The sequence below is a fragment of the Haplochromis burtoni genome, unplaced genomic scaffold (assembly GCF_018398535.1).
Source record: "Haplochromis burtoni strain Fernald_Lab_line unplaced genomic scaffold, NCSU_Asbu1 Contig_417, whole genome shotgun sequence".
NCBI classification, from domain to species: Eukaryota; Metazoa; Chordata; class Actinopteri; order Cichliformes; family Cichlidae; genus Haplochromis; species Haplochromis burtoni.
The window spans coordinates 42,531-52,223 of NW_024582778.1; the positions used below are offsets into that span (position 1 = coordinate 42,531).

Here is a 9,693-nt window from a genome sequence, read left to right on the forward strand (position 1 = left end):
ACACACACACACACACACACACACACACACACACACACAAACAACACTTGTAGCTTCCGGCCAGTATCAGCAGCTCCAACCTGACTGAGTCCTTTTATCTTTTTCTTTGTTGTTATTGTGTTTCTTGCTGCTGTTGCAACCAAATGTCCCTTGTGGGACAATTAAAGGATTATTCTATTCTATTCTAGAACCACCGACATCATAAGAAATGAATGTGTTACTGCAAAACACCAGGGTTTTTTTTAAGCAACACTATTGTTTACACACATTCTGACATGAAGGCTAATATCGCATGAGCCAGAGCTAGCTAGAGCTGACTGATAAATAAATATATAGAGGACTGTAGCTAGAAAAAAAGATTAGTAATGACTGGCGGGGTGGTGAGTGTAACTGAACATGTGGACAACCGGGCTGGTTGTTGGCTTAGCTAAACTAAGCTGACAGTCCAGAGTGTAGAGAATTCATCCAAAAGAATGAAGAGAAAAGAGCACAGCAGCCACACAGGTTTCAGCCCTGGCCGCAGAGCTGAGTAGGTGAAGTTGCAGATGACGCGGAGCAGTGTGGATGCAGCACGTTTGGTGATCGTGGGCAGATGTGGATAAGATGAGTAATTTAGACCGTTTTATTTGTACATTTTTTTCCTTTATGCATTTCTTACATTTTGGAGACCACTATTAGGAGAGTTTTAAAATGTAGACAATCACCTGTTCATGTTTCACAGCGAGCTGTTTTTTTTGTTTGTTTGGTTTTCTTAAACAGTCTCTTTTAGCGCAAATACCACATTACTAAAAATTTATTTTTTAATGAAATAATCTAGATAATTGATAAAACACCCCAAAAATCATCTTAAATACCAGTTTTGTCAAATCTTGCTTAAAATGTGATGAAAAACTAACAAATTAACTAACATCAAATGTCCTATGCTGGGAGTTCTGGTTTTATGTGTATGGCACAACAGCACGAATGTTTATTCTTTACCTTTAAGACATATGAACAATATACAAACCTAAGAGTGACTAAAATATGACTCCTAGGATATATTATTTTGATTTATTTACTGACTTTTTTTCCCCCTTCAATGAAGACATTAAAAATGTACTTGCAAGTGCAGGAGTAAGACAAATGGCTGACCCATTTTTTACAAGTGACCTTCAGCACAAATCAAGTTCAGCATCTCTCATAAAGCGTAACCAACAGTAAACTGATGTACTCAATGTTTAAGAAAACAGGTGTGCTAACTCAACCATCACAGGTTCAAAAATAAATAAATAAATAAATAAAAAATAAAAAAAATCACACCTAAAGACAGTTTTTTTTTCAACCCACATACCTTTGAATCTATTTGTCTTTTGTCAGCAATGTCAATGTAAACAACTTCAGCATTCTTCCATGTGTCTGGATCTAGTCCATGCACCTGCAGACAAGGGAAAAAAAAAAATCTTCATATTTGGTTGGTTGCCTGATAAATACAGGGAACAGGTCAGACTTAAAATGAAATGCTGCATAATAATGACCTATTGGTTAATGACAAACATAACTGCTGCCCCTTAATTCAAAGATATAAAACTGCAGCAGTGCTTTAGCTGTCTTTTCCATAAATATGAAGATTGATGAGTAATCAATATGCAGGTATGACACAATCAAGATAAAGTTACACATGCATATGCACAAAACCTTGTGTTTACTTTGACCCTTGCATACTAGTAAAAGGTAGTTGTTGCTGCTGCAACATAATAGCTGGATCAGGGCATCAGTGAGCTCCTGGTGGTGTGTGGCTATATTTTGAGGTGTTGGACAGATGCATAACACGCCAGGTTGTGGTTGTGCCTTCTTGTCACGTTCTGTTGCACCACAGCAGGTGAAATAAACTCACAACGGTTTAAACTTTCTGACGATATCCCTAAAGTCCAGCTTTGTGTTATAATGAGATGATCAAGTCTTTGAGCAGTGTATACTTTCAATTTAAGATACGCTGCCCTGCTCCACATCTGTGTGCAGATGTCCTTGGACACCATCTGCTGACACACCGGGAGCATGCTCAGAAGTCCTTGCAGTCACACAGAGTGGGTCCTCCTACGATTTCAATTATTAACTTTGACTTCTGGTGCGATTTTAAATCCAGGAATTTCACAATGTGCATTGCAATATTTTGAACTTGAATACCTCATTTATCAAGATCCAATGTCATTTTGAAAACATATGGTAGATCAAGTCAAACTAAGTGGTCAAGTACTGTGTGCACTTACATTCTCCTGATCCCCCATATCAGGCTTGTGCCACGTCTCGATCTTGATCATGAAATTGTCTTTCATGTATTCATTCTGTAAGAATGAGTGAGACACGATCAGGTTAACTAACACTAAGGGCAATGCAGTTCCTGTGAAGTTTAAATTGAACTTTTATCCAAACCATCAAAAGAAAATAATACATACTGTGAGGACTGCAGCAGAAACAAAGTGGACCAAGTTGGGAAGATAATGCAGAGAGGGAAAGATTTCAGATAAGTCAGATTTTAAACTTCAGTTTTTTGTGTAATTTCACACAAACGCATTTCTGGTGTCTCGCCTCACACATGTGAGGTGAGACATTGTAAGCATGACCATCAGTGAATGTGTGTGTGTGTGTGTGTGTGTGTGTGTGTGTGTGTATTAGGACTCACTGGTTCGACAGTATGGATATGCATTCCAGGCCTTCTCGTGAACAGTCAGAGAACCTTTTGGAGCAATTTTAGCGATGAAACCTGACACTTTACTGCAGAGAGAAACAGGCAAATGTTAATGTAGCCACATAAAACTGTAATATAATAAGACACAGATTATCATCAAGCAGTTTCTTTACATCCCACTCTGCTTTCTGGAAAAACATTTTTATTACAGAGCAACAGAGATGGGAATCATTCTCATCTCTGTTAAGCTAAGCAAAAAGCAAGTGAGGTCAAGGTTGTGGTCTCCACAGGGCAAAGTTTTTCCAGTGCTCTCTGCAAAATGATTTCATTTGCAATTAGGGGAAATAGTAAGAATAATCAGTGTTTTTACAACTTTTTGTGTAGTATTTCAACCGCTTTCAATATAGTACAGCGTGTTTGAAGCTGAGCTGCGCTGCTTACGTCTGCAGGTGGTAGATCTTGTGGGTGTACTGTCCCTTCTCTCCATCTTTTTCATAGGGCTCGTTCTTCAGCACCTCCACACCGTCCCCTCCACCCGTCTCATTCTTACTGGCCTCTGCTACTGTGTAGAGCTGACCCACTTGGTACTGGAAGGACAAAAGTAGAAAGGAGGATTGAAACTACAATGAACTATGTGAAAGATCATCATTTGTGATAAAATCTGTCTCTATTGACCAAGAGTTTCCAAGTGTGCAGACAGCACGTCCTGTCAAGAGTGATCGTCACCATGCCAACATTGCCTGAGGTTCTGAGGGAGAACATCCATCAGACAGGATAAACTGTGGTTTGTGCTAGTGTGCCAGCGCTGGCACATTCAGGAGCTTTTGGCTATATAAACACATCTTCACTCACCACCTACACTGTCTGCTTCCCTGTAACTCACTTTCCAAAGATGAAAATCAAGCTGAGACACTGTAGGAGATCCGGATACAGTGTCATTCCAGTGGTGAATGAAACGATGTTATATGGGAGATCAGCCAAACGTAAATCCAGGCAAGGGTATGATTTTTAGTTCAATGCGTCAAAAGAAAAACAGACAGGAGAGCATTTAAAAAGGTAGGTTAAAAAACCTCTCTTTAAAAAGCCTGTCATGACCTGAGTTAACCATTTATGTAAAATGAGCCCGAGTTAACCATTTTCCAATATGTCCCTACACACAGACTTCAGCAGTGTAAAGCATTTCCATGACTTGTTCTTCCCCGCATCTTCCCTCCCCTAACGCTTCCCGAGTCAGGCAAAAGTGTGTGACTCACTTCACTGGTGGTGTCAGCCACACACCGTACACACACGTCACCCAGAGCTGTAAAACCTGGTTCCAGAGGAACCAGACAAACAAATGACTGCTATTTTTTTATGATTGGTTCTTCTTACTCTTTGTGGATTTCGGTTAAAGTTGCAGAGGTGTTGCCACATGTACTGCCTCCTGTAGTTTAGCTGGACAAGTACAATCTAGCCCTGCCCTCCACTCCTTAAACCAAAGAAGTTGGTGACCCATTTTTCTTGCTGTGGATGCTCAGTTTTGATGCCGTGAATAGAAACTCAGGAATGTGGTTTGCCATGTGTAACCAGTGTGCCTCGTCATTGCCACTGATGTCTTACAGTCTTTCAGAAGCAGTCAGGGGGCAGGAACCATGTGTAGGTGCAGACAACAATCACTACTGGAAAACATGTTTGGGCAAAGAGCTCAAACTGTTAGTCAGGGGAAAAAGTGAACCTGCCAGCTTGCATCATACGATCTCCAAACAAAAACAAGGTGCAGAATGTGACTGAACGGTTTACTGGTTTAATGAGAGCAGGAATCACTGGATTAAAGTCTTACTCGGCATTCATTTAAGAGGACAAGTGTTAGAATGACTCAAATGGTTGCTCGTTGAAACACCTTAACATACCACACCTTCAGAATTTGCTATGCTGTGCTTTGACATTTAAGTTTTGTAATAGGATTAGAAATTCAAATGAAAAAAAGAATTGAATAAGCAATTTCATGTTTTATAAGAATCTGATTGTAAACGTATTTTTCAGTCTTTCTGAAAGTATATTCCAGAGTTTCCATTTTCTTTTTAGGACCACATTAAGCATCCTCATCACAAGTATGTCGCTATTGCTCAAAGCGATTCAGGATTGCATCAAAAAAATATCAGCAAACTGAACGGGTCTGTGGCTATGAGACCAAACACAAGTCCTACTCCAGGTTCAGCACATCAGTGCAGAGCTGTTCTGTTGTGTTGCCACACCAACAGTCTTCACTCACACCCCTCACAACTTGCAAATCTGCTTCCCTGAGACTTGGAGTAGACACAGTGGAGGAGATTGGGTTTTTGTTTTATATCCCTGAATGTTACAATCACACCTTGCACTGTGGAGTGAAACGACACGCCACTGGTCTTTCAGCTTTTTTTAAAAAAAAAAAAAAAAAGGAAATAGAGATTACCAATCACAAACTGTCAAACTATACTTGCCAGCATTTCAACTCAATATAATTAATTACCGTTTATGTTTATATTAAACATAGACAACAAAAAAAAGAGGAAATATTAATTAGTATTCCCACTGCACAACTGTAGTTTCTAACCTGTAACCCACCCAACATTACTTCTAAACACTACAGCTGTCTCACATTGACTGCACAAATAAATGAACTACACAAAATAGAGCAGCCCCCTCCCCATACAGTCACACACAGTCACACCTCAACCAAGGCAATTGAGGATTAAACCTGCAAACTTTCACACTGAATCGGATCACCGAGCAAGCCGGTTGCATAGCTGTGATTATGTTGCTTAGTGAAATACTGGCTTCTGCTCTCTGTAAAGCAAAAGAAAAACTGTTGTATGGAACATGAGGATTAAGAGGTAGAATGAGCCAGGGAAATAAAGGTTTCATAACGTGAAAATCTGTAAGGTAAATGTCTAAAGTTACAGAAGCTGCTCTCTTGAAGGTTTGGGGCCATCTGCTGCTAAGGCAAATTAAACACAGCTTAATGAATCCTGGACCTGGCATGTAGTACAGACCAACTACAAGAGCACAATATGCAAGTGAAACCGCTTAGATTTAATAAAGTCCATGCATTAATAAATAAAATTTGCTGATCAACAGGCTTGAAATTTGTAAAAGTACTTTATCTGGGAAAAATGAAGACTAGGTACTGTCACAGCAATGACAACCGTCACTAGAGAAAAGAGACAGTAGTGAATCGGTGAAGGGCATAAAACAGTTTCACAGAGCTGTCAAATGTTGCTTAAAATAGCCATTTCAAAAAGAAAGAAATAATGCAGTAACTGTGTGAATCAATGACAAGGGTATACAGGAGCCAGCAAGTGGAAGATGCCGTTGGTTACAGTGTCCATCACTGATGGTATTAAAGTAAATGAGTAAGTCCTTACCTCCTCCACTGAAACAGGCAGAACAACTCGGCTGTAAGAGAAAGAACACATCGCAGTCAGAAACCTCTGCCCAAATCTGCAAATCATTTTACATCTAACACCAGCTGCCCATTCACATGATGCCAGCTTATTGATGAACTGATCAAAAACTGCTTCCAGACTAGGTGGCGACATCCACAGCTGAATATTGAGGCAGGAAGAGGACCAAAAGTTCCTCTAATAAATGCAGATTCCACAAACTTCCATGTAAAGTTGCAGAGATGAAATCAGCGCATTTACCAACTGCTAGAAGAAGCAGCTTTAGCCTCAATGCTCAACTGCTCTTCATAACACTTTACCACTTGAATTTGGTTAAGATGGGAATTAGTGTCACTTTGGCAGATCCGCCACCAACAGCAGCTCTGGCAGGTCACTGCACCCAGGCCTCGCCTCAGTGCGTTTGTGGTCAGGATATCTTCTGAGAACGGACTGGACCTCTTGACCGTGTTTCTGATGCTTTCTGGAGCACATAATGACCTGATAAATACTATTACTCTGGTTTGCTTCAGTATTTTTAATAGTCTGGTACTGCACTAATTAGTGAATATTGGTGTCTGCATTTTGCACAGATTCCAGAGACTGGATATAAAAGATGGAAATTACCATTGGGGCGTCCCCTTTGGTTTCTATACCAATTGTTCTTGCTTTGCCTGCAGCCACTGTCAGTAAGTGGCCAGCATTAGAGGCTTTAGTGATGAGCTACTTGTTAACGATAGCAAACTTGGTTACCAAGTTGCATCCACAAACAGGCTGTCAATTAAACAGTTTAATAATCAATACAAATTATGTGCATTTATCTTGTTGGATGCATTTTAGTTTTTGTTGTATTATTATCTAAATTACTTTAATTCAACAGCAACCAGGACAATATTTAATTATTGTAATTATTTTTTTAATTTACATTTGCTGAGTTTGCCCTAAAATAGAGGTTTTAATAAGTAAATTCATAGAAGTTACCTTCTACCACAATATTTGGTGAACTCTCCTATAGAATCAGTGTTAGATTCTTCAAGTGCCACACCTCTGATGTCATCATGTTGGCTACACCCATCTTTTCTATACAGTCTTTGTCCACCAATTTGATTTTTTTTTTTTTGGGTGGTGTTGGCTATTTCTACACCTTTAGGAGCGACTTACTGGAATACTTGTGGCACGTTCCTTTAACTGGGAGCTACGGAACTGATATAATTTCTGAGTCCGAGTACCCAGAACCTGGAGGCGCAGCCATAAAGATAGCAAATATCACATACAATGCTCCCTCTTCCAGAGGCTCCAGCTTGTTCAGACCCTGCACAACAACATCATGATTTATAGGAATGAATCATTATCACTAGGAAGTAACACGGTAGTCAGTTCTCTGCAACCACAGGAACCTAGAAATGAGGAAGCGGAAATTATCAAGCTGTAATCAAGACCGCTGCAAAACCCAAACAAACAATGCAGACGCTTTTAGAGGAAACTCTACGTGTGTGCGCATGTGCTCTGCGTGCGTAGCCCCCTCTCCTATGTCATAACACAATCCCCACCTGCTTTAGCCTGAGTATTTGCAGGCATGAAGGTGACAGAACATGAGGTTACGTTTCTGTGACCATAAACTGGAAGAAAAAGCAGCACTGGGCAATCCTCTTTAACTCCTGAGCCTCTTATTGTACTTTGCACTGTGGTCAAATGACAGCCATGTCAGAGGTGTCAGCCAGCCATGATTGGCACATGACACTATCGCGGCAAAAGCACCCGGCAGCTGATTCTTCCCATTTGAGGCACATGTGATAAACTGGCATTATGAGCTCCTGGTCTTGTTAAACGTTCTCAAACTCCTCCCCAATTCTTATGGTTTTCCTGACAAGTTCGAGGCTAAGCAAGTATGAATTACTATATTTTACATTTACAACATCTCGTTTAAATGTTACACTTCGGTTTATATTACATACTGTAATAAACTCTTTAAGTCAAAGAAAGTTAAACTTTTCGAGTTTTCTCGCGGCACTCCTTCCTACTAATCTGAAGTGTGATGTCAGCAGTGGATTTACCTCTGCTGACAGCGCCTAGCCTAACCTAAAGTTTGACGGTGTCCGGAGTTCTGCCGTTTGAAACTTTACACCCTGTGACTAAATTATTTCCTGAGTGGTCCTTTATTTCTGTAATCCTGCTAACGACTCAGTAACACTTTAAACTGCTAAAAGCTCAGCTGACTTCAAAGAGCAAATAAATACATTCATCCTGCTGTAATGGTCCATATTTCAACACAAACGCGTCCCGGCTCGCTTCTTTGTCGGGTGGAAGGCGACAAAGTTCAGATACTCACAACTCTTTAATCAGCATGTCGGTCGTGTCCGTACAAAATGCTGCATACGAGTTAGAAAACTTCTTCTCTAACTGTGACAGGAGCACTTCATTCACTGCCTGCCGCTGGGGTTCACTCCGGGAAACTCCGGCTTTCCTTCCTGTGTGTGAGCGAAGGGGCGCGGCGGGAAGGAAGGAGGCGGCACACACCTTTAGCTCAGGTGCCTCCGTGTGACGTTCACGTGCAGTCGTGAAACCTTCGACCAGTCTTTAAGTGAACGTTTAAGTTGCCTTTTCTTGTTATCACTTTCCTTTAAATATCTTCTCACAGTGTCATTAATTTAGTTTATTCTCGCAGCCAACACACCGCATCGTTTATAGCCTGAGCTAATCTGCAATGACCCTAGTTGGGGCCTTTAAAATACACATTAAACACACATTAAAACACAAAAATCAAACACAACAAAAACAGAGACTGCAGTATAATATAACATCATAGCAAAACAGCAGCTTATTCGTGTCTGTATGACTGGTTCATTTTTAATAAGTGTTTCAGTTTAATGTTAAAAATGCTCAACTCCTGAAGGCAAGGAACAGAAATGAAAATTTCCATTGAGGCACCTTTCAATTTCCAGTGGATGCTCCACACTATACTGAACACAGAGCTCTCAAAGGAACCACAAGGTCACTGAGCATTATGTAAACAGAGATTAGATTAGTGAATGTGACAAAACTGTCAACATCTAACACGTTTACTTTCTTACGCTCTTTGCAGCGGTGCACGCTTATAGGTTGAATGTCTGTTGTTGTAACTATTCTGCTACTGTCAATGCTTCTGTTCCAGTATCAAAACCAGTCAAATAATAATTTGTAAAATAATGGGGTAGGTATCAGTTTAATAGCTCTGATGGGAAGCAGAAACCACAAAACGGACGTTTTCACACACTTTAAAGCTCATCTTTACTGTCTATGCATGGCCCACTGATTTCTGTGAACTTAACAGATGTGTCCGCATGTGTTAATAGCAAATAGATGGTGCATAACTGAGACATTTTATAGTGAGTCTCATGATTGCTTGTATGTTTTTTTCATTTAGATCTTTGATCCTATCTCACCAAGTATCCGATAATAATGTACATTTCCTTGTCTTCTTAGTGGGTGGAGTGTGTGTCAACGCCCAGTGTGGTCTAACCAGTACAGAGAGGAACAGTTAACTCAGGTTGAACCTGTTGTGAATGAACTGTTTTCACTGCTGCTGCTCAACAGGTTTGCTTTCAGACTTGACTCTCTGTTGCTTTACTTCGAAATCGGGTGGTTTCCGTC

General features: G+C 40.3%; 1 protein-coding gene across 1 annotated transcript in view; it reads right to left on the bottom strand.

Moving 5' to 3' along the window:
- LOC102308666 (phosphatidylinositol transfer protein alpha isoform) overlaps nt 1-8,567 on the bottom strand; it is a 10,615-nt gene extending 2,048 nt beyond the window's left edge. Inside the window, exons 1-7 of the mRNA XM_005944689.3 lie at nt 8,393-8,567; nt 6,049-6,079; nt 3,107-3,252; nt 2,660-2,751; nt 2,433-2,440; nt 2,247-2,321; nt 1,331-1,414 (exon numbers count right to left, since the gene is read on the bottom strand). Of these exons, the coding sequence (XP_005944751.1) occupies nt 1,331-1,414; nt 2,247-2,321; nt 2,433-2,440; nt 2,660-2,751; nt 3,107-3,252; nt 6,049-6,079; nt 8,393-8,409 (453 nt within the window). The 5' untranslated portion in view covers nt 8,410-8,567. The remainder of the gene's footprint in view (nt 1-1,330; nt 1,415-2,246; nt 2,322-2,432; nt 2,441-2,659; nt 2,752-3,106; nt 3,253-6,048; nt 6,080-8,392) is intronic.
- Between the last annotated feature and the right edge of the window lie 1,126 nt (nt 8,568-9,693).